Source organism: Medicago sativa, chromosome 8 (assembly GCF_051527215.1).
Source record: "Medicago sativa cultivar Bolivia chromosome 8, Bolivia_mono, whole genome shotgun sequence".
Taxonomy (NCBI): Eukaryota; Viridiplantae; Streptophyta; class Magnoliopsida; order Fabales; family Fabaceae; genus Medicago; species Medicago sativa.
In genome coordinates, this window is record NC_140756.1 from 72,674,910 (window position 1) to 72,699,612 (window position 24,703).

Consider the following 24,703-nt stretch of genomic DNA (forward strand, 5'->3'; position numbering starts at 1 on the left):
ATGTGAACAAAGTTTTCTTTGAATAAAACTTTTATGTTGAACAACTACTATAATAAATGAAAGCAAATCATTGAAATTGAAACCTAATTGTTTTTTTTCCTTCTTCGTTTCTTTCTGTAAATCTTAGTACTTTCTTATTGTTTAATTTATTATTATTTGTTAGATTAATTACTACGGTAAGCTGTCATGAATCGACATATGTCATTCGTATACTTATACTTCTGATTTTCTGGCTATGTAAAAAGTCAAAATTGCCTTCTCCAACGCTGGTCAACATCAGCACGTACATAATATATCATGGCCTTATTGCAGCATGAAAAGCCATAGATTCTCTAATGATGAACTGGAAGTACAGTTTTGAGTACCTCTGGCTATTAAGTTGTAACTATAGTACTCTTTTGGTAAAACGTATGATCTGATTTAAGATAGAAGGCAGGAGTCATACATAAATGCACTCTAATGAATTAGGAATATCTTTATGAAAAATATTGGTGGTTAATTTGTTATGGCCATGAGAAACTTGTTAGAGCTATATCTAATGGTGCAACACATTATGAGTAATTTAAGTGAGCTCCAAGGTGTCACAACTTTGAAAAAATGTATTTTTTTTAATTATTTGAATGGTATAACTCTTGAGAACTCGTGATGATCAGTCCCACGATTTACCTCACATATTTTTATATTATTTTAAAATGTTCAAAGCAATGAAGGATCATTGCCTCATTAAGTAACTTTCAACTCGTGAGTTTGCTACCTAGATTGTGTCCAATAGTGAAATTTTGGAAGGACGCACTTTTTTGGTGTCAAAGAGTTGGATGAAACCTCCATTGAAGGTGCTTCTAGAAGAAGACATCGAACGTTGGGTGTTCTTTGTAATACTCCTTCAACATTACAAGTCATACTACAGATGTACACCTCTAGAGATTCTATGATAGACAACATACCCTAATCTAATTTTCGCACGTTAGGAAATTTGGCCTAATCTTTCACAATATCTAATGTTGGTAATATTTTTTAATTAGGTCGGTCTATGTTTCTCTTTCGGTGGATGATTCAAAGTAGAGGGTTTATTTTAAGGATAATATCCAAATTATGGCTAAGGTTTCCTAAGAACTTTTTTGAGATATGATTATGATTTGTCAAATTTTATCCTGCAACAATTTATCCTAGAGGAAGTCGTGGTGGCCAACCCGTCCTCTTTGTAGTTCCAATATGGGGATGACGTCTCACTTATTTGTTGTCGGTGAGTTCTTCCTCAGGATGTGGCAAACAAAATAGTAAAACAATGTTGTTTTTGAGATCCTATGAAAACGGAAGTAACTTGACGAATTTGAATATTGTACTAAACACCTAGCTCCCTAATTCACATTTCGAATTTGGATTCTCTCCCACACATTTTTCTACATTTCTCTCCATCTTTCTCTTGAATCTTCTCATCTCTTTATGACGTCCTCATTTTTTGCCATCTTATCTCTATCCCTCCCTCAATTTTTATCACTATAGGAGGATAAATGCACGAGAGGATGCAAGTTGGAAATTTACCCTAACTAAAACCATGTTATGTTATATAACTAATAATGATCTTATATCCACACACTCCAAACCAAAGTGCTGAAAGTATACTCCCTCCGTCCCGGTTTAATTGACCTACTTTGGTTTTTCACACAGATTAAGAAAAGTGTATAAATAAAGGAGAAAGTGGAATATATTGTATTGGGAATGATAAAAGTAGTATTATTTAGTGTTATATTGTATTGGGAATGATGAAAGTTGTATTGAAAATTGAAATGAGTCAGTTATTTTGGGACACTTTTTTTTAGAAAATGGGTCAGTTATTCCGGGACGGAGGGAGTATTGTCTTTGAGATTCTGTTACTCCCTCCGTCCCGGTATAATTGACCTACTTTGGTTTTTCACACAGATTAAGAAAAGTGTATAAATGAAGGGAAAAGTGGAATATATTGTATTGGGAATGATAAAAGTAGTATTATTTAGTGTTATATTGTATTGGGAATGATGAAAGTTGTATTGAAAATTGAAATGGGTCAGTTATTTTGGGACACTTTTTTTTAGAAAATGGGTCAGTTATTCCGGGACGGAGGGAGTATAAAGTTATAGGTCGAATATATATCTTCTATTGCACACCTCCTTCATCTCGAATTTGTATCCTCACCCATTACTCGCCATCTTTCCCCTATTTCTTCTCGTCTCCTTATGATGTCCTCATTTATTATATTACAATTTACAGCACGATGAAAGCATGAGAGGATCCAAGCACATGTGTATCATCTATCTCTCTTTATCATCTTTTCATTTTCTTTCTCTTCTCACCATCACTTTTACTGTTGCCGAGGGTAGTACCCCAAGTTGCCTCATATGGAAACACCTACGCTTAATTATTTGATTGTCTAACAATATACTAGTAAATTACATAAAGCTCAATGGTTAAAATCGGTTATAATAGGCTACTACTAGCTAGTTCACAAGCTAATATGTGGATTGATTAATTAATTATCCTAAGTCATTTTTTTATTACTCCCTCCGTCCCGGAATAACTGACCCATTTTCTAAAAAAAAGTGTCCCAAAATAACTGACTCATTTCAATTTTCAATACAACTTTCATCATTCCCAATACAATATAACACTAAATAATACTACTTTTATCATTCCCAATACAATATATTCCACTTTCTCCTTTATTTATACACTTTTCTTAATCTGTGTGAAAAACCAAAGTAGGTCAATTAAACCGGGACGGAGGGAGTACTTCGTAATCGCATTAGTCTCCCAACATATTCCAGTTGCTTGTGGGGCTAATGAGACGTATGACATGAATACATTATTCATGTTCATGTGGAGCAAATGATATATTATAAGTGTAGGTTCGATTATAGGTAGCTTAGGTTTCCGGCGCGGCCAGGATTTAAATATTGCAAAGATGTAATGTCACTGACTTTTATTCTTTTAAATATTCTCCACTTAATATGATATTATTAATATGAAAATTAAATTAAAGTGCCTTCCATTTTTAATGAAAATATGTTAGACTTTCCCCTTGTAGTGAAGGTGCACTAGCCTTGATTCAAAATATGTTGTAATTATAATGATTCTTTATTATACTTCACAAGTTGCATTTAGTGTTATTAATTTTCTAGGTGTAGATAGGGAAGGAGACAAAGAGAAAAATAATACTACTCCTTTTGTTTTTTTGCACCTCTTATATATGTAGGTCTACGGAGTATTCACCTGGATTTAAAGCCACTTGATTAATTCCTTTGAGAGTGTGTGTACATGTGTGTGTGGCAATTTGCATGATGATGAATTTGATGCCAATCCTTCTTTAGTTCTTGGAATTGTGAAATGAGCATGTGATGATGTCTGCTTGGTTAATGTATCACTAATCAGCCTTTGGCATCTTCAACATTTTTAACCTTTAGTTCTATGCATTGGTTATTGGAAGAAAATTAGATCCTTTTGCTTGTGCAAGTTTTAATATTGAAAAATTATTGGTATACCCTAAAGTTTTGTTTGATATCACTATACTATAGTAGATAATTTAAAATTTAGAGTACATTTATTTTAAGTTACTCTCTCCGTCTTAAATTAGGTGTCAATTTTGAGTTTTATACGGTCATTAAGAAAATGATTAGAAGTGTTGATTTTAATGATAAAATATGTTTCATTTACGAAAACACATTTATTAATTATATAGTTAGTGAGTGGTTGGGTGATTGAAATGTACTTAATAACTAAAGTTTTTTTTTTTGACGTTAAAGACAATTTCATTAACGAAAGTCTGACAATAAATCAAATGTCAAGACTGCAGAAATACAAGGTGGAGTTTCTTCAATCCATATGCAATCTAAATTCTTAAGAGCATATTTTGCTAAATAATGAGCAGATTGGTTGGCTTCACGCCTAACATGCGAAAAATTTAAACTACGAAAACTACCCTTAAAACTAATACAATCTCGAATAATAGAGCCAACATAGTTGGGAGATTGTTGGTGAGCATTCAACGCTAAAACCACATTAGAAGCATCTGATTCTGCTATAAGATTCAGAAAAGACATATCTTTTGCAAATTTCAAACCCTTCCGCATAGCTAAAGCTTCTGCAACCTCTGAATCTGGTAATGAAAAGACTTGTCAGGAACTAGCACCAACGACAACACCTTCATTATCTCTCACCACAACACCAATACCCCATTTATCACCCTCTATCGGACCTGCTGCATCAACATTAAGCTTATAGAAACCACTAGAAGGAGGTGTCCAATGAACATCAGATATTGGCAAAATTGGACCTCCACTTAGTGTCTCCACCAACACCGTACTAGCACTCTTGAAATTCACAATAGATCTTTGTGCATTTTGAACAGTGGCAGCCACATTAACATTAGTCCCCACAAAACATTTCTTATTTCTGGCACACCATATCTCATAACACAAGGTCAAAACATGAACTATAATATCCTCATCGACATCAATAATATTTTCCTCCAACCACTTATGAAAAGGAACGTACATGGAATCATGCGAATTAAATACCACACGTAAAGAGGAAGCAAACCATATCTGCTTTGACCAATGACGCTCCATAAAGAGGTGTGAAATTGTCTCATTATGTTCCCCACAAAGAACACACAATGGATCGCCACTAATTCCTTTTTTAAAATGATCATTTTTTACTAGTAGTTTTTCATGAAGAATCCTCCAAGAAAAATGGATGTGTCTTGGAATACTTTTTATTTTCCATAATTTTTTCCACACTTGGTGATTGTTGTCCTGCATTGAGCTATGTGAGCCCTCTGCTTCACGCCTTGCCTTTAAGAAATGATATGAACTCTTCACAGAAAAAATAGCTGATCGTGAAGCACCCCACACAAATTCATCTTGTAATTGAGAGAAAGAAATTGGCAATTGAAGAATTTGTTGAGCCTCAAAAGGGAGAAAAATTTCATTAATTAAAGGAGCATTCCAACATCGAATATCATGGTGAATGAGATCCGAGACAAACATAATATCACAATTAGGGGGTTTAGGGGACCAAATTTTGTGTCCATTTTGATAAGTAGGCCAATTATCCTCCCATACATTAATTAGATGACTGTCTCCTACTCTCTAAATACCAGCTTTCTCAATAACATCCACTCGTGCTTGCAAAATACTTCTCCATGTATAACTTGGGCAGTAACCCGTTGAAGCTTTCAAGAAATTGCTTCTAGGAAAATACCTTGCTTTCAAACATTGTGAGATCAATAAGTCGTCGTTGTGCATAATACGCCAACCTTGTTTAGACAACATTGCAAGGTTAAACTCATGAAATGTTCGAAAACCTATTCCACCTTTCTTTTTTCCTTACATAATGTCTCCCATTTAATCCATTGAATTTTACGCTCACCATGTTTGCTACCCCACCAGAACTTACTAATCATACTTTCAATATGCTCACATAAACTCATCGGAAGTAGAAAACAGCTCATTACATACGTAGGAATAGCTTGAACCACTGATTTGATCAAAACTTCTCGCCCAGCAGTTGATAGAAATTTTTCTTTCCAACCTTTCAGCTTCTTCCACACCCTATCTTGGACAAAATTGAAAACATGTTTCTTAGACCTACCAACAAAAGCAGGCAGTCCCAGATACTTTGAATGATACTCAACAGCCTTAATTTGCATCCAACCTTGGAACAAGATTTTACGATCACCAGGTAAATTTCAGCTAAAAGAGATTTCAGACTTGTCCAAATTAATAAGTTGACCAGAAGCAAGTTGGTAAGTATTAAGAATTTCTTGAATGGTTTGAGAATCTTGAAAAGAATCCCTACAAAAAATGAGGCTATCATCTGCAAAAAATAAATGATTAATAAACTAAAGTTATGTTAGTGGAAAAGAATATAATAAATATTGTATTGATATCGTAAAAGGGGCAAAATAATTTGAGACAAAGAAAAATGGTAAAGATGACACTTATTTTGAAATAGAAGGAGTATCTTGGTACATTCCTAAGAATAAAATGAAAGAAAATATTTATTTCTATATTTGTTACAAGTTTATTACATTTCATTTGTGAAAATAAATTTCACATGAAAATATAAATATGATAACTTGAAACAAACATCTCCTTATAGAAGTAAAAAAATAAAAAATAACAAGTGGGTTCCATGGTAATCGATTTGTTTTTTTGGTAGATAGACGAAAATGGTAAAGTCATTATAAATCCATACATAAGTAAAGGTGTTAGGGTTTGAACTCCGATTATAATGTCCGACTTAACAATTTTGACTTTATACCAGTTGAGGTAGAATTGTAAACAATTTCGGTTTTTTTGGTAGATAATCAATTTGTGAAAGGATGAAGAAAGTAAATAAACTATTTAATTTTAGGTGACAACTACATGTCACTACATTACCCACATTTTCTTGATGAGTTAGTGAGAATTTGTCTTAATTTTATTGATTTTCTTATCCTCTCTCGCCACCTACTAATCCGGTAATGCGAGATCATCAAAGATAAATTTAAGAATCATATTGTCTCTGCAGTAGAAAAGACAAAAGGGAGAGGACAAAAAGAATGGAGAGGAGTACGAAAAGATTATGGAGAAAAACGAGGAAATAACATATAGAGAGGGTTTAAGGTCTTAAAAGATAATTGTGGTGGTGAGATGAGAGGATCTTGTTGTATTTTTTTTTAGAGAAGGATCTTGTTGTATTTAGGAGGGTTGTATGATTCACAAAACTGTAAGAACTACACATAACAGTATAGGACGGTACATTTATAAAGACATATTTTCTATGCACTCTTAAGGTCCTTTTTTTTTTTTAAGGTCCTTTTAGTTAGATGTTTGTAACAAGTAAGTTATTTAAGTTTTTTGTGTAATGAATGACCCTTTTAAGTGATAAAATGTATGCTGTATCACCTCTTTTTCATTAAACTTTGTTAAAATGTGGTTATATTGTCGTTTAATGCTAAGTTGGTATGTTCAAATTTACTGTTCTCAAAATTAGGGTTCATAAGGGTATTATTTTGCCTTGATTTGAAACGAAATTGATCGATTACTTGACTTATAATGTAATTGATAAAATATTTATCTGTAAAATTATGTTTAAATTCGGATACAAGAAGAATAAAACATGCATATACCTAATCATTTTGTATTTATAACCATTTTTTGAACTTGACACCTCAACGTTAAACGGATACATATGCATTTTTTAACGGAGCTGACCGAAAAGGTTAACAATGTAAATATTTTATGACTCAAAGGATCAATATTTTAAATAAAAAAATTAATAGACTAATTCGTTGCAAACATCTAACTTAAAGAATTGCGGGTTGTTTTTGGCCTACAAATAATATAACCTTTGCAAACATCTAACTTAAAGAATTGCGGGTTGTTTTTGGCCTACAAATAATATAACCTTTAATACAATTAATACCATATACTTGACCAAAAAAAATAAAAAATACCATATATAGGCATATTAAGTGAGAACAGTGGCGGATCTACCACCCGGCGACCCAGGCACTCGCCCGGGCTCAATCGATAATTTCTTCACATTAGGTTCAACCCAAAGCCGATTAACACACTTGAAAAAATATATATATTGGGCAAACTCACAATCATAGTCAAGAGAAGAGAGATAATGAAAAAAGAGGGGAGGCAAATTGGGTTGTATAATAGATTCGTATTTCAATTTGAGAGAGGTTCTGAAGAGGCAAATTCAGGTTGTATTATAGATTTGGCTTCCATTATATGATCAATTGAAAGTTGGAAGAAAGGAGAGATAATGAAAAAAACAGGGGAGAAGAGAGGAGTGTGTTGAGGAGGATGAAGATGCACAGTTAAGAGAGAGATTCGTCTAGTTGGTAAAGTAACTTTAATTATTTTGTTTTCTGAAGAATCGGTGTTAACCACTATTTTTTTTTTTACTAAATATTAATTACTCTTATAGCCTTTCATCCTTTAAAAAAGATATTAACTACTCTTTGATTACCCATGCACAGCGATAAATAATAATTACTGGTACATTGTTATGAAAAAATATTAACAAGATTGTTTTTTTTTTTTGGAATAAGAAGACTCTTTGTTTTTAAAACACTATCCGTATTTGCTCAAAAAAAAAACACTATCCGTATATTTCTTTTTTGAGTAATCTATCCGTATACTTCTTGATCACTAATACAAAACCATCTAAGGTTTTTTTTTTCTTCTTGAAAGGAATTATTTACATTAATGTTACCTCAATCGGTCTTATCCCAAAATAAAACTGATGACCCATCACTCGATCTCCACACAACATTACTCTTCCCATCATCCCAACTTTTGAAAATACCCTTCCAAAAGTTTTATCCTGCTTTGCCAACGTGCATTCTAGAAAGAATGCCATTACATAAGAAGGCAAGGATTTTCTCTCAAAAAAAAATAATAATAATAATAATAAGGCAAAGGATTTAATAACGGACTTGGTCAATGTAATTCTTTTTTCTTTTCGGTCAAGAAAAATAGCAATTGGTCAATGCAATTCTAGCCTCAAGGAATAGAGTTTTAGCTTTCCAACTAATTAATCTATTACCCACTTTATCCAAAATAAACTGGAATGAAGATCTATTAACTTTAATAATAGAATACCTAGTTACTTCGTGAGATCATTCGTCATTTTGAAGCTACCTTCATTGCAAATTTGATTATTAACATTCCAGTCAACATTTAAGGAGAAGAACATGTGGGGGTTTTCTTCACTCACCTTATGACCGGAGCTCCTACAAAATATATTAAAGATGTTTTTGATAACAATGATTTGTTCAACATTTGCTTTAGGAAAAAACAAGACATCTAGTATGAAGGCAAGTTGATGGAGCTTAAGACCCCAGAGAACACCTTAATTAGCTTCAAAGTATCGTGCTCAACCGATAAGCTAGCCATTTGGAACAGTCACCTTGTTGAATACCACTAGAGATGGAGAATTTCTCTATTCCTTCACTCTTACAAAGGATAACATCCTTGAAGAAGAAATGCAATGGCAAATAAGATTAATAAAGTTCGAACACTTTAGATTTTCATTAACTGGATCAAATGATGTTACATTTTTTTATATGGAAAATAAGCTATTGATCAATTTTAAAATGGAACATAAGTATAAGATGAGCAAGAGTTTTGTTTATTTTTTTGGGTTGAAAATGTGTTAGTTTTGATCACAATCCGCCATGATAGCAATAGAAACCAGCTGGGGATATAGGGGACTATTTGGAGTACTAACTACCAAGTAGAATCTTCATCCAAAAACCGTGTATATTAACAGAGCCCAGCAGCCCGTTCGCTTCCCGCGGCCAACAACAAAATTAATTTGTTTAATCTAAAAGGTAAATATTTAATGATTGATGGTGTTTGGCAGAGTCACGATATGCCAACATAATTTTGACCAATGCTATATTTTAGGGTTTCAATAAAATCGCAATGTCACTATAACTTTGTCAAACTCAACGTCAATAAAATCACATTGTCACTATAAGTATGTTAAACTCGCCATAATTTTGGAGTAAAATGTAATTAAACTTGAGTGTTGAGACTAGAGGATAAGTCTTGCAAGAGAGGAGTGTGCGTGAAAAAGTCTTTCTTAGACAGTGGTACATCAAATCGAGGTCTAATTTGGAAGAGCAGACGTTGAGCTGCAATTATCATGGCAGTGGCGTTTGGGTGAAACCATGGAACTATGATTTGGACTACATGGTTCATAGGCTCCATCGCTACACGCAAAAATCAACATCTCATGTCATGCACAACACACCGTGCCTTTTACATTTTAACTATGAAACTTGTTTGAAAGCATGAGGCTAAATTTAATGCTAAAGTTAGTATAGAAGACACTACGCAAAAGAAAGCATGAGGCTAAATTTGTAGTTAAAGCAAAAATGAAATAAAAAAATAATGCATGATGATGAACGTGTAAAAGCACATATCTGATTTTGCTATGCCGCTGCTGAGTACAGACAGACAGCAATCTCCAAAATGACAGAAATCGGGTAATGCAAGAGCATATCCCTGGCTAGCATCATTAGAGTCCCTACGGTAATATATAATCAAAAGATACTTCAACAAAAACCTAATTGGGTGAACGATGGAGAGATTAACTAAAACCTTAATACTATAGACCGTTCTAAATTCAGTCCTCAACAATGCAAGTTAGACTTGACATCTAGACACTAAACTTCCAACAATCAGTCCAAACAAATACCCTGCTTCTGCACTGTTAATCCAAAGTCACATCACGGATGAGTTTGGCCAGCCCATAGTGGATGATGGTACATCTGCTGCATATTATTATGAACAGGCTGATTAGCATTATTGTAGAGTCCAGGTCCCCTGCTAAAATTACTATTATGATCATTTTCTTCAGAGGACTCGGTTGAAGGCCCTTGAGAAGTGGGACTAGTTGGAGTCGTAGGTGCCCCAAAGTTCAACATTTGGGAAGTTGGCGCTGAAGAAGGCCCAGATTTCACCATACTTGAGCTTGACTTTTTCCGATCCACAATAAAGCTACCCACAATGACCTATTTAATGATTGGAAAATGTCACAAAAGTAGAGTATCAAAATTTGGTCAATCCTGTCCTACATGCATAATAACACTCCCCCAATAGTAAAATACAAGAACTTTTGACTGTAAATACAAGAAATTATGTACACTATGATAAGCTTTGAGAAAATATATATGGGTAAATTTCATGGCAAGTAATTGTCACCAATTGATATGAAATTTTAGACCACTTGAGAACAATACCTGTACAGTTGACGCTGCAGTTAACTCGCCAGCAACTGCACCACCCAAAACTCGTCCATCAGCCCCTGCAACAGAAACGTATAAACTGCTTGTTCTGCTTTGTTCACCATTATTTTCAGATAGCGGCATAGGACCTGATAGCGATACGATCTCAAATTGGCCCTGCGGAGCAAAATTACGTCAGGTGCTGAGAATAAAATTTAAAGAAAATAATATTCAATTATAAACTCAACCACAAGTGTTTAAAGATAAAGAAAAGATGCTGTTGAGCTTAATTCCTTTTGAAAAAACAAACAAAAATTCCACCAATATTAATTATCAACTTTTTACATACACTTATTAAACAAGACTAACTTGCTGGATTTGGAAAGGGTGCGGAAAGAAGGTGTAGGTTACAAAATTGGTTTGTGTTCAATGAAGGGCAAAAATCTACAATGCCTGTGATAAAGGAATATTAACATACAGCGGAAATTCTTGTGAGTTGCAACTTATAACAACACAAACTCAGGTAAAGCTACGAAACCAACACCTATCCACAGTCATCCTGTCTTCACAATTGAGAACCAACTCACCCAAAGCCTTGAATTATTAAATGATGGCAAATGCATAATTTTATAACATCTCTCGGCACGTCTCTCACACAAGACATGAAGTATAGACAATGCCCTGGTTAATTTTATCTCTTAACTGCAATTTAGAAAAATGGTAAACCAACCCTCCCAAAAGCTAATCCTTGACACCGCCATTCTTCTTACAAAGGCTTAAATTTCAGCAAAGAGAGTAGACATCTGCATTTCCTACACTTCCGGTGTGCAGGGCTCTTGGGATAGGGAGCATGTCAGATATAGAATCATTTATGAGCCTTCACCTAACATTTCAATCTTCACGGTATTTGGTCTGTAGAATCTATGATTCCATAATTGATTTGTGTCAAACAATACCGTTTTTTCATAATGTTCTTGGTAACAAACAGCCAAGACAATTTGAGCTTTTTCATTATGTTAGCCTCTAAACTTACATGTCATCAACTTATGGTTACCATGGTCCAGATGCTTTTTTTTTTTTTTTTGCAACAAAATGGTCATATGAATTGATAAAATTAAAAGAGAAGAATGTGTGAATCATTTTTTATTCGTTGTCAAACTTTCTCTCATAGTAATACAACCAATAACAGATATAACAATGATCCCATGTAGAAGGTCATTCAGTTTCCTATCAATTTAAGGGCGTTCTAGGTGATACAACATAAGATACCACCTTTTTTCTCATAAGAAACTATAAACATTAAATAATGAAAAGAGCAAGTATAAAGTTTGGTCCGATCAATCACTTTTACTTTTTGAGGTCACGAAGCTACCATTCCAAGTAGTCAATACCATACTAAACGCTCCAGTGAAAACTAATCTGAGGGGTCCAATCCCACCGTCCACTTGCGGGGATAACCTATTATATTACTCTCTCCGTCCCAAATTATAAGCAAAAAAACTCATTTTCTTTGTCCCAAATTTTATGCAAAAAAGACCAACTTTTATCATATTTAATTATGTTATTTCAAAAAATCATCTTTACCAAAGAGAAATTAAATGCAAATTGCATTCATTTTACTCTCCCTTTCATTTTCTCTATAACTAATAACCAATGAAAATTGTTATCTTTCTATGAAACTTATTCTAAGGATAACACAAGAAACTATACTACAGACTACTATGTTTTACTTTTCTTAATAAGTGCGAAATATTTTATTTTGCTTATAATTTGGGACGGAGGGAGTACTTAACCATCTATATATTTAACATCCTAAAATTTCTCAGGTGAAAGAGGTCCTTTGTGTTGGGATGAATATTATATTAGCAGAAAATGGTATGTATGCCATGCACCGAAAAACACAAACTTCAAATGCAACAAACGTAATATTGTGTAACAGGCTCCTCTGCAAGATCTTTGCAAAAGAGTCAAATTTCCTCTAGAAAGTATTATTGTTGGGGATGTGGCATGCTCATAATAAGATTTCAGTTCCATGCAAAACAAAACAGAACTTCCAAACACTGTTGTCTATGGCGGTCCATTGCGGAGAGCCAAAATCCCGCAATACCGGCCGCTTTGTGGCGCCGTCATATCAGATCATGGCGGAAAATCCTGCCATATCAGCCGAAATTGGGCATGCGGAGAGCCCAAAAATCGCCACCGATATCCGCCATGGGCAGTATTTGAATTTTGACAACACTGCTTCCAAAGAACCTTTTCTCTCCCTCACTTTATTCTGTTTTTCTTTCTCTCTCTTCTAGCACTTATTTATAAAATTCATCTCCGACTAAATAGTCCTTCTCAAGTCAATAGAGATTATATGCAAAACTATTTCAAGCTGGCGTCTCCAAAAGTACACAGTTTCACTTTCAATAGCAAATTATAATTTAGTTTTGTAGTTTCACTTTCAAAAGCATTATTTTAGAACACATTAAAAAAATTCATTACTTGATGAACAATAATAATGAATTGAGTTCTATATTTACATTGACAAGTTGTACCTGTAAGAACATGCATGTCAAACAATCACGTATATCATCAGATCATTTACAATATATCATAAACAAAGCTTAATACAATGGATAAAGTAAAAACAGATATTGACTACATTCTCAATGAATATAAGAAGTACCTCATATCTTGCAATACTGCCTGATGCTGGCTGTCGAAGGATTACACGGCTGATTGCACCAATGGCAGAAAGAATACAAACCGTGCGAGGCCCCGTCTGAGAAAAGGCCATAACTTTTTCTGTAATGTCCTGCAAACAAGAGAAGCATACTAGTGAGAATGGTCTGTAACAACTGGAAGCTACACCAACCCTGTTAATAGGAACTTCAAAGAATATTTTAAAACCAACATAAATAAATAAAATAACAAGTATATGTAAAATCACGTGCACCCAATAAAATGCATCCACATCAAAATAGTAATTCAGACAATAATGAATAATCCCATTTTTTTCCTGCCTGTTTTATACCATATACCAAAAAAGAACAACTAATACATTGATTGACCAAAACAAAAAACTGCAGTGCAGGTGAATGCTATAAGTTGCTTATTTCCTTTCTGAGTGCAACTCTATACAATAATGTCAGTTAACAATCTCGAAAACACAGTACTCAAAACAGAAACTATAAGAAATAAATACACATCTTAAATTGTCAAATAGATTAAAAGGTATCCAAAATTAACACACACTTCACAGCAACAAATATAAGGAATTTGATGAACTCAATGATGGATAGCTTATTACGTGCGCAGGCTAGAGAACAAAAGCATTGAACAAGCATCAATACCAATTTTACACGCAATAAAGGCAAGCTTTTAGAGCTGTAGAACTTTAAAAGGAACAACATGAACATGAAGAATACAATTCTAGTTACTTGTAAAATGAAGATCTCAATTTGAGGACAATATGTTATGCAGTATAAGTTTGACAATATTGATTTGACACTCTACTTTCATCACCAAAAAAGATTAAGAACCCTTAAAATTACCTCAGAGCAATATCATTGAAGTCAGTCTCCAAAAAAATATACATACATTTAAATAAATGGCAAGACAATCATCATCACAAGATTGTCTTTATAAGTTACAATGAAGAGGCAAGAGCAATAACTCCACCCCACAGTTCAAATCCTTCTGCTCCAGTCCATTAATAGTGAACCAACATAAAACTAGCAGTACAATTTGTAAGGTCCAATAACTAAAGAAAACTTGAAAACCGAAACTTTCTACCCCTAACTAAAACATCAAAGGAAATATCACCCCATATTGGGAAAAACACAAATCCCATGTAGAATAGAGATGAGGCCTGAAATGAGTTTATAAAGAGAGGCATCCGTCACTTTACAAGCAAGTCAGTTTCGTAAGGTTGAGATAGGCGGAATTTAAAAAATCTAATATAGTATTAAAGTCTATCGGTTCGAGCCACCCACCATTTAATATCCACGCACCAAGCCTGATAGTGCTGGCGGTGAGGGGTGTACTGGAGAAAACCAAAGTCCCACATAGAGAATAGAGATAATGCCTCAGATGAGTTTACAAAGAGAGACACCCCTCGCTTTACAAGCTGATTTTGTAAGGTTGAGTTAGACCCAATATAAAAACCTAAATACCTAATAGCCAATAATTTTGACAAGAGCCGTCAACATATGTTAGGATTTATAATTTACAATGCGATTAGAGATGGCCGACCAACTAAGTCACTCTAGATTTGTCATGCAATGCAATTGTCACATGCAAAAGGTAAATCAATCAAATGAGTCAAACCCTGTTTTCAATTTGTATTCTTCTTATTCTTATTCACTAATTAATTTTAAGAACATAATTACTTTTTCCAACTTTGGGTTCCAGTGTGATCTATAAAGGGCCTGTTTGTTACAGATTACAAAAGAAAAAGTGATTTTTAGAGCTTATTGAAATAAGCAGAAGTTGTTTTGTGTTTGTTTACCATAATGAAAATCCCTTTTTAAAACAGATCACTTAACAAAAACAATTTTCTGGAAAAACTACTCAAAACATCTTATTTGAAGCAGATTTTGGATTTTTTTCAAAAGCTGTAACAAACAGCCACCCAAAAACTTTTAAAAGTGATTATTTTGTTTTAAAAAAGTGATTTTTTTCTTGATAAATTGCAAAAAGCAGTCTCTAACTATACCTCACTCTTAGATAAGCTAATCAAAACTGTTATTTCAAAACCTCTGATAACAAAAATATTGCAACAATTTAAGCAAAAAATTGAATATATAGAATTACCTCACCAGACTCCACCAAGATTACGTGCGGAGTAAATCCAGTCCCACCAGCACCTTCACAAAACAAACAAAAAACAAAAAAAGTCACAATCAGAATCATCTACATTCAAAAAACCACTTAAGCGCTTAAATTAAATACCAAAGACACCGGACACCACACTGACACATCAATATAGGTGGTAATTTACAAAAATTAAATGTAATCACATGTGTCAGAGACACCGAACACGTCTTCAATCAGAAGTGTCAGTGCTAAAGAAACAAAACCACATACCAAGCGCATCTAACTGCTTCTTCCCAGAGCCAGGCGGCCTTCCTCTATGTTTCTTGGGAGGCGCATCGGCGTTTCCAGAATCACCAGCCGAAGCAGCAGACGTAGCAGCAACAGGAGAAGAAACAGGAGCCAAACCAAGAGCAATGTTACCATCAGGCGAGTATTTCCTCGGCCGGCCACGTTTCTTCTTCCCAAGCGTCGACGGCGAAGAAGGGCTGTCATGAGTAACAGAAAACGGCTCCGATTGCGGCGAAGCGAAAGGAAAACGAGCTGTAGCGGGTGCCATGATGTTCGCGTTCGCGGTGGTGGTGGTTGTGGTGGAGGAGTTAGGGCTGATCATGGTGGTGTTAGTTGGAGCGTAAGATGTGGGACCCACCATCATAGTTGGTTGTTGTGGTGGTGGTGCTGAGCGGGAATCCATTGCGATGATGATGAATGTGAGTTTGTTAGATCAGAAAAAGTGATGAAATTTGTTTCTGAGAAAAGAGAAAGAGAATGCGTAACTTCTTTAACTTTGGAAACACAACACGAACTATAAGTACAACTCTATGCTAACTGGGCTTTATTTACTTCTTTAGGGTTTTTAACCTTAAATAAATAATTAACTCCTCACTTTTTTCTCAACTACTTTTCTTTATAGAAACTTTTTTTATAACTACTACTGGTTTTAATTTTAAATTTAATTTATGGATTTTGTAATCAGTGTTCTTAGATTTTGTGTGAAATTGGAATCAATGGTATATTTTCTCAAAAATTGCATCTTTTAATGGCTATTTATTAGTTATATGTCAACAAAAATGGGTATTTATTGTTTTTAAAATTTTAACTAGCTAGTTTGATGTACTTGATAGTAACTTCTTTTTTTTTTGAGAGAGATAGTAACTTCTATTTTATTCTTCCTTCAAAAAAACTTTTATTTTATTCTATTTCTAATTAAGTATTTATCTCTTAATATTAGTAAAATTATACAATTGGTCCCTTAATATTTTTGGTGTTAAATTGGTCCCTTAATTTTTTTTTAAGGAAATTGATTCCTTAATTTAATTTTAGGTAAAACTTTTGTTTTCTACTTTTTTTTTCTTGATTTAATCTTTTACATTATAAAATATCAAACATTATTATCATTTCTTTTAAACAAAAAACTCAAACAAAAAATTCATCAAACTAATAAACAAACTCAAATATTCATCATACAAACTTAGAAACCCAAATTACATTGAAAAAATCCCATAAAAATGATACGATATTACCTTTCACGACACAAATTATAAAATCAGGAAGAAAAAAAAGATGAAGAACAAAAGTGTTGTCTGAAATTAAGTTAAGGGACATATTGAGCAAAATTATAGTTGAAATCATAATTTATTAATTAGTGAATAGTTGATGATAATGAATGAGTTTAAAGCACGAAAGTTGCAGCTAGAAACTTAACTGCATAGTTAAAGATCATTCTTCGCTCAAGCAGTGAGCAACATCGCAGATTTCATTGTCACCGACTTGCCCCCAGCTATGGGTGAAGGCGATTCAATTTCAACCAAAATCTTTGAAAATGAATACATCAACGGAGTTGAAGGATGCAAAAAGATTCTCCATGTGGGATGTAACGCCCATCTTAATTATTTAATTAATTCGATGAAGTTTAGAATATATTTATAAATATATGCTTATATGATTTATGATTTAAGTAATTTATATGACTAAGATGTGTGAATTATATGATTCGTGAGGTTGAGTAGTTTATATGATTTATGAATAAATTATGTGGAGTATATGATGTTGTGAAGTTGTTATGTTGGTGTGATTTATTTTATTATTAAATAAAATAAGATATGAGAAATAAAATAAAAATATTAGAAGTTGGGCTGTGAGGTGGAAATAGTAAGTTTATAGGTGAGATGAGCAATAAGGGTAAATAAATAAGACAAACATAAGTGGGAGACGTTTTTACGTGAAACGCTTTTGGAAAAGGGAGAAAAAGTCAGAAGAGGAGATCAAGAGGGAGAGAGCTGCGATTCTGCTATAATCAGGTAAGGGTGAGACTAATTTTCAATATTATTAAGGTTATAATTCTGTAGAATGATTTAGCATGATTAGGTTGAGTTTTGTGAGAATTGATGAATTAGGGTTTGAGGGAGTTGAGGATTAATTGATGAAAAGTTGTTAGATTGATGAAGAGACTGTAATTAGACCTTAGATAATCCCCATAATGATTATCAGAAGTAATTTTGAAGCTAAAACTATGTGATTAGATGAGATGTCGGTGAGTTAAGAATTAGGGTTGTGAGGTTTTGGAAAACGAGTTTTGAGTGGTTTAAACTTGAATTTTTTTGTAGAATATGATAGAGCTTAGTGTCAGGAGCGCGTAGGCGAAAACAGCATCAAAAACGGATTAACGGTTTGAGTTTTACGGCCGAAAACGTGAAAGGTAAAAAATCTGAAGTTGTCTGTCGAACTATGAACGTGCCACGATGGAAGCCCAACGTGCCACGATTTTTCCAGAATCGAAACCATTTTTAGGCTGTCCAAACGTGCCACGATGGTACCTCAACGAGCCACGATGCAGTGTTGACTTAAACTATATTTGACCCATTTTTATGCCTCTAAAGGGTTCCTAAGATGTACAGTAAGGCCCCAAATCAATAAGCTTAATGAGAGGGATTTAATTAAGGGTTATAGGAGTAGTTCCTTGCCATAGTGTAACCCAACTTGCGAGCAAAGTTACTCGCCACTGCGAGTTAGGTTGTTAGTTGCCCAAAATTGTCCCGATGCGATCCTTTCGCACGTATAGACTTGAGTTGACCTTAGAAGTAAGTAAGAGAGCTGTTTAGGATGCTTCCATAAGCTCCAGAAGTCTGTTCAGGTGACTGAGATTAGAATTGTTGTTGCATGAATGTTATAATGATGCTTTATGATACTTATGATGATGTAATTCATTCATTAGATGATGTTAACGCATTCAAGCGTTATTAAATGATGTATCTTGCTGCTGTTCCCTGCTATTGACTGTTAGTGTCTTGAGGTTGCATGAGTCGGTCTATGTTGTTGGAATTTAAGAAGTTGTCCATGATTATGAGTCGTATGAGTTGTTCACGTTGTTGTCTAAGTTGTTGGAAGTTGAGTTCATTGCATGCTCATTAAAGTTGGGGGCTTTAGGCCCGGCAGCCTTTGTGCTCATTAAAGTTGGGGGCTTTAGGCCCGGCAGCCTTTGTGCTCATTAAAGTTGGGGGCTTTAGGCCCGGCAGCCTTTGTGCTCATTAAAGTTGGGGGCTTTAGGCCCGGCAGCCTTTGTGCTCACACGTTGAAGAGCCTATTATGCTCATTTTGTTGTTGATTGGTACCACATGCATTTGCATATCAAGAAGTTTCATGATGGTCTAAGTTGTTAAGTTGTTGTTGAGTTGATAGAGTTGCATTGTCAAGATGAGTTGTGTTGTTAAGTCGTTGTTGAGTTGGTAAAGTTGCATTGTCAAGATGAGTTGTGTTGTCGAGCTAAGTGTTAAGTTGATTATGATTTGTGATGATATTTAGTAATGGTATTTGATGATTGTATTTGTTATGAAATGAAAAATATGTTGAGTGTTAATTGTGGATATGTTATTAATGTTTAAGTTGTTAAATGCATTTTATTGGATTATATGCTTAATGTATTGATTATGAAATCTCACCCCTTCTGCGTATATGTTGCCTCGACCGTGGGTAATGTGCAGGTAATAAAGACTAGAGGCGTTCGTGAGTGGACTCCTCACATTGTGTCTAGGTGCTCTGATACGTAACGGGATGGGGACTTGCTTTACTACTATTCCTTACGTGTCCTTATGAACTTTTTATGAATAAATGTTGAACTGAAACTATGAGATTTTGATGAGGCCTGCGTGCCAAGACTTTTAATATGTTGAACTATTTTCCGCTGCAAGATTGTAGATTTTTTTTGATGTTGAATTTTGAGAGATAATTATTATTATCTGTTTTTAAGATTTTTAAGTAGTATGTGACATTCCGTTATGAATTAAATACTCTGATTTAAATGAAATTTTCAAGTTGGGAAAACGGGGTGTTACATGGGAGATTGATTTTGAACAAAGAGGAGACCCCACCCACACACTGCAAAACAACTACAACAAACCCTGATTCCTCTCTTGAAATCCATCAAAAATCGGAAGCTTGTTGCGCTTGACATATGTTTCTTTGAATTTGGCACGTCAGCAAAGTGGCCAAAAACCGCCTTTGCTCGCCATGGCCAGGGTCAAGCTCGCTCGCTTGGCTACGCCTTGTTTTTCTGGAAAACCTTGCTCTCTGACTTGCCTCGTTGCAGGCTCGTCGTGGCACTCCTTCTCGTCATGGCCTCGCTTGGGGCTCGCTCGGCCACGCCCAGGAAATCCAAAATTTGATGCTTACTGCCTATGTTCGCCCAGTGGTCGCCTTGGGCTCTCCATGGCGAGCCTAACTTAAACTTTCTTCGTTCTTTAAATGTCATGGCAAGCAAGTTCTTACACAAAAAGGTTGGATTAAGATATAAAAAAGCATAAAATGGCAATTGCTCGTATTCATTATTTTTGAGCTTTTCATGAGATAACTTGTAAAACAAGTAACTAAAGTGCCTAAAATGCATGTGATATTTAACTGATTTCTAACATTTATCAGGCATATAGGTGTTTCTATGACAAATTTTATTAACCTCAACTTGGGATTACGACAACCGATTTGATGAATCTAAGCTAACAACTAGATAAATAGGTTGTTGATTTCATTCAAAGGTTCAAAAGAAAAAAAAAATCGAAGTACATAATAAGTTTTCTATACAATATGCAACATAAGATTAACATATATTGAGTTAAACCATGTAAAAAATATGATTAATAGTGCTTTACCCCACTGTAATATAGGTCATTTCTGGTTTTCCACTCTGCAATTTTTTTTCTTATTTTTTGTCCTTGTAATTTGAGGATTTTTTTATTTTGGATCTTCATGGCAAATTTCGGTTTACCTTATACCATATCATTGATTTTGTACGGTCAAAATTTATGAAGGTCCAAAACCAGAAATCTTCAATTTACAAGGACGAAAACTAAAAAAAAAATTACAGGATGAAAAACCGAAAATGACCTATATTGCAAAGGATAAAACACTATTAACCCAAAAAAATACTATAGAATTATAAGTACATATACTATATCAAGACCAACAATTGGTAAGAGCGACTAGCTCCAGCTGTAACGCTAATCTATGAAAGCATCAAATTTTGAAAAGGTTGGAATATAATTGCTGAGTAAAATTTTCTAGTTCCTTTTCTCCATCTACTCACCTAGTTCAGGTAATAAAATCTAAAATGTTCTACTAGCCTAATTCAAGTAATAAAATTTAAAATGTTGTACGATGTTGGAGAGTGATTTTAACGTGTTTTTACATTGTTTAAATTCTCTATATAATCCAAAATATTGTAGGGCGCTTGAGAAATCAAGAGGATGAAAAAAAAATTCTTAATTTTATTTTGTTATATGACATATGCACCTGAACAAAAACTCAATATTTGTTAAAAAAATAAAGGATAGTGTTAACTTGTGCCCTTAGGGCACATGTTAAAAAATCCAAAAAGAGAAATATTCTCTTAAACTTTGTGCATTCAATTCATTAAAACATTAAAAAGTAAATTTAATGCACGTATTCCAATACATTATTTCTAGTTTTGGCTTCTAAACTTGTGCCTTAAGGGCACAAGTTAACATTTCCCAAAAATAAAATAAATAAGGGTTAATAGGCCTTTACCCCCTGCAATATAGGTCACTTTTGATTTTTCCCCTAAAAAATCTTTTTGTCAGATTCCGTCCTTGTAATTTTTTTTTTGTTTTGGAACACCCCCCCTAGGCCAGCTGACTGTGTATTTTCGCTGATGAGGCGCGCTGATTGTATAAATTTTTTTATTGTGCACATGTGGCATTTGTGATTTTTATAAAAAAAACCTTAAAAAATAAAAAATTTTATAAAAATGAAAAAAAATCTGAAAAAATACCGGAAAAATAAAAAAATCTGAAAAATTAAAAAAATCTCGTAAAATAAAAAATAATGAAAAAAAATATGGAAAAATTAATATGTATCGAAATTTTCGAAAAAATTATAAAAAAAAAATCTTAATTAAGTTCCTGAAAAATTCTAAAAAAGATAAAGTTCCTGAAAAACATTTGAACTTTTTTTAAAAAATTTTGAAATATATTTTCTTATTATTTTAAAAAATTTCGAAATAGTTTAGGTTCCTGAAATTTCTATAAGAAGTGTTATTTTTTATTAGAATTTTTATAAAAAAAGGAAATATTCAGGAATTTAAAATATTTCAGGAAACTAATTCAGATATTTTTTTTATAATTATTTTGACAATTTCGATATATATTAATCTTTTCCAGATTTTTTCAAAATTTTTACAGATTTTTTTTATTAATTTTTCTAGAATTTTTTCATTATCTTTCATTTTACCTGATTTTTTTATTTTTTTAATCATTTTTATTAATTATTCCAGAATTTTTGAATTTTTCCGGTATTTTTTCAGAATTTGTTTTCATTATTTTTCATTTTTATTAATTTTTCTAGATTTTTTTTATTTTTTCGTTTTTTTAAATTTTTTTAATTATTTTTTTAAAAAAATCACAAATGCCACGTGTACACAATAAAAAAATAATAAAAATTATACAGCCAGCGCTCCACGTCATCAGAAAACAGTGACTCAGCGTGCCACATCAGAGAAAATGCACAGTCAACTGGCCTTGGGGGGTATTCCAAAACAATTTTTTTTTACGAGGACGGATTCTGACAAAAAAAATTTTACAGGGGGAAAACCAAAAGTGATCTATATTACAGGAGGTAAAGGTTTATTAACCCAATAAATAAATATGCAAGATAAACCCAACCCACACACATCCACCAAAAACAAAGGCTCTGTTTGGTAAGCCCACCAAATGAGCTTATAGCTTATAGCTTATAAGCTCGTTTGACAAAAAAAGCTCTGTTTGGTAACGATCTTTTACCACGAGCTTATAGCTTATTTCACGAATTTCCACGAGCTTATAAGCTATTTTTCAGAAGCTACTTCAAGTAGCGTTTGAGCTTATAGCTTATAGCTTATTGTATTTTATTCCACTTTTGCCCTTGCTATTTTATCTAAAATCCCTTTTTACCCTTTATAATTTATTACAATCTGAAATATTTTTACGTTAATGCTGAAACAATTTTCAATCCCATTTTTTTGTCACATGATTTTTCAATCTGAAGTATTTTATTCCACATGATTTTTCTAAAATCTCATTTTTGTCGCCTACAACATATGGATTCGATTTTTCTTTTTGTTTTTAAAATAAAAAGAAATTAAGTATTTTGACCAAAAAATAAAATATTAATTTATTAATCTATAAAATATATATATTAAATTGATTAATTTAAATTATTAAATATCTTAAATATTAATTTATAGTAGTATAAATTTTATATGAATTAATAATGTCCTTTTATGTAATTTTACATTTATCAGCTAGTTCAACCGCTATTTTTACCAAACACTTTAATTAGCTTATCAGCTATAAGCTATCAGCAAGCTTATAAGCTATCCGCTATTTTTACCAAACAGAACCAAAACAAAAAACCTACAAAACAAATTGAAATTAAAAATCATTCTTATTGTTAGTTTATCATTTTAAGTGCCAACTAAAATGTTCTATCTGTTAATTTATAGTTATTCAAATTATCTCTAAATTTTTATTAGGGACCATCTTTAATATTAGAGCATAGCCTCCAATTTGATTGGAAGGGCATGTACTCAATCTACGTATACAATTTGCAATGTAAGATTTAATATACCCTTCCTTCGTTCCTTTCAAAAAAAAAATACCCTTCCTTCGTTGGTCCTTAATAATTGGACACACATGTTTCCCTAAAAAAAATTGGACACACGTTAAAAAAAAGTTAGGATATATATTTTTGGCTTAAATGTGTAATTTAGTCCCTACAGTTTCATCATATTTTGACATTGGTCCTTGCAGTTTTTTTTATTTGGTTTAGGTCCTTACACTTTGAAAAAAGTTTGTTATTAGTCCCTCAGTTAGTCAACTGTTAAAAAAAAAAGTTAAAACTAACAGAGTGCTACGTGACCCAATTATTTCACGCCACGTGGCACATTACAAGACAAATTTTAAAATTAAAATAAATAAAATAAAATTTTGTTTTTAATTAGTTTTATTGTTATTATTAAATTAGAAATAAAAAAAATGGGAAGAAGAGAAACGCGATTATATTGAGAAAGGGGGTGGGAATGGATTTTAGGGTATCAAATTGAACCACAATCCAAAAACCCAAATTGTTGTTTGATATCATAATCGATCATCATTTTAACCTTCATCATCAATTCCATTTTGTGCATCCGTCACGTTTCGGATGTCGTATCTGTTCGTTTTGAGCTGCGTTTTCGTTGGATTGAGATGCGTTTTCTGAATCACTGTTAAAGGTTCCTTTTATACCGACCTAAAATTAAAGTTACAATATAACAACACAAGAATTTGATATTGTAAAATGATTTGGGGTTACTTAAACCACACACTATAACAAAAATCACAGAAAATGAAAACTTTCATCCAATTGGTTGATTTATCTAAATGTAATCACATCTTCACCTGTTTGAGAGTATTCTTTACTAGCCTGATGTATTGAACTTTGGTATATCAGGATAGAATGTAAACATGCTCATGAGAATACAAAAATAGAGTAGAGTAATCTATATCAATAAATTATAGCTCACATGCTACCAATTAGTGCTAAATAAGAACTATAGTTAAATCTCAGATTGTTATAAATATTACATGTCTTAAATACTAAAATAATATGGAT

The 24,703-nt window shown here is 33.1% G+C and overlaps 1 protein-coding gene and 1 pseudogene across 1 annotated transcript; both read right to left on the bottom strand.

Moving 5' to 3' along the window:
* Window positions 1–3,742: 3,742 nt before the first annotated feature.
* Window positions 3,743–4,601, bottom strand: LOC146901257 (uncharacterized; annotated as a pseudogene).
* A 5,342-nt stretch (window positions 4,602–9,943) lies between these two features.
* Window positions 9,944–16,377, bottom strand: LOC146901258 (AT-hook motif nuclear-localized protein 8-like). Its single transcript, XM_085733400.1, has 5 exons — window positions 15,842–16,377; window positions 15,569–15,621; window positions 13,440–13,568; window positions 10,784–10,945; window positions 9,944–10,555 (listed from the first exon to the last, which is right to left on the bottom strand). Exons 1-5 carry the CDS (start codon window positions 16,260–16,262, stop codon window positions 10,271–10,273), a joined length of 1,050 nt encoding a protein of 349 aa, XP_085589526.1. The 5' UTR covers window positions 16,263–16,377; the 3' UTR covers window positions 9,944–10,270.
* Between the last annotated feature and the right edge of the window lie 8,326 nt (window positions 16,378–24,703).

Excerpts from the sequence above, each read along its gene's own strand:
- LOC146901258 (XM_085733400.1), bottom strand. The coding sequence starts at position 16,262 with ATGGATTCCCGCTCAGCACCACCACCACAACAACCAACTATGATGGTG. Across the intron at positions 13,569-15,568 it reads TCTTGGTGGAGTCTGGTGAG|GACATTACAGAAAAAGTTAT; the intron begins GTAATTCTATAT and ends TCTTGTTTGCAG. Across the intron at positions 10,556-10,783 it reads CTGCAGCGTCAACTGTACAG|GTCATTGTGGGTAGCTTTAT; the intron begins GTATTGTTCTCA and ends ATCATTAAATAG.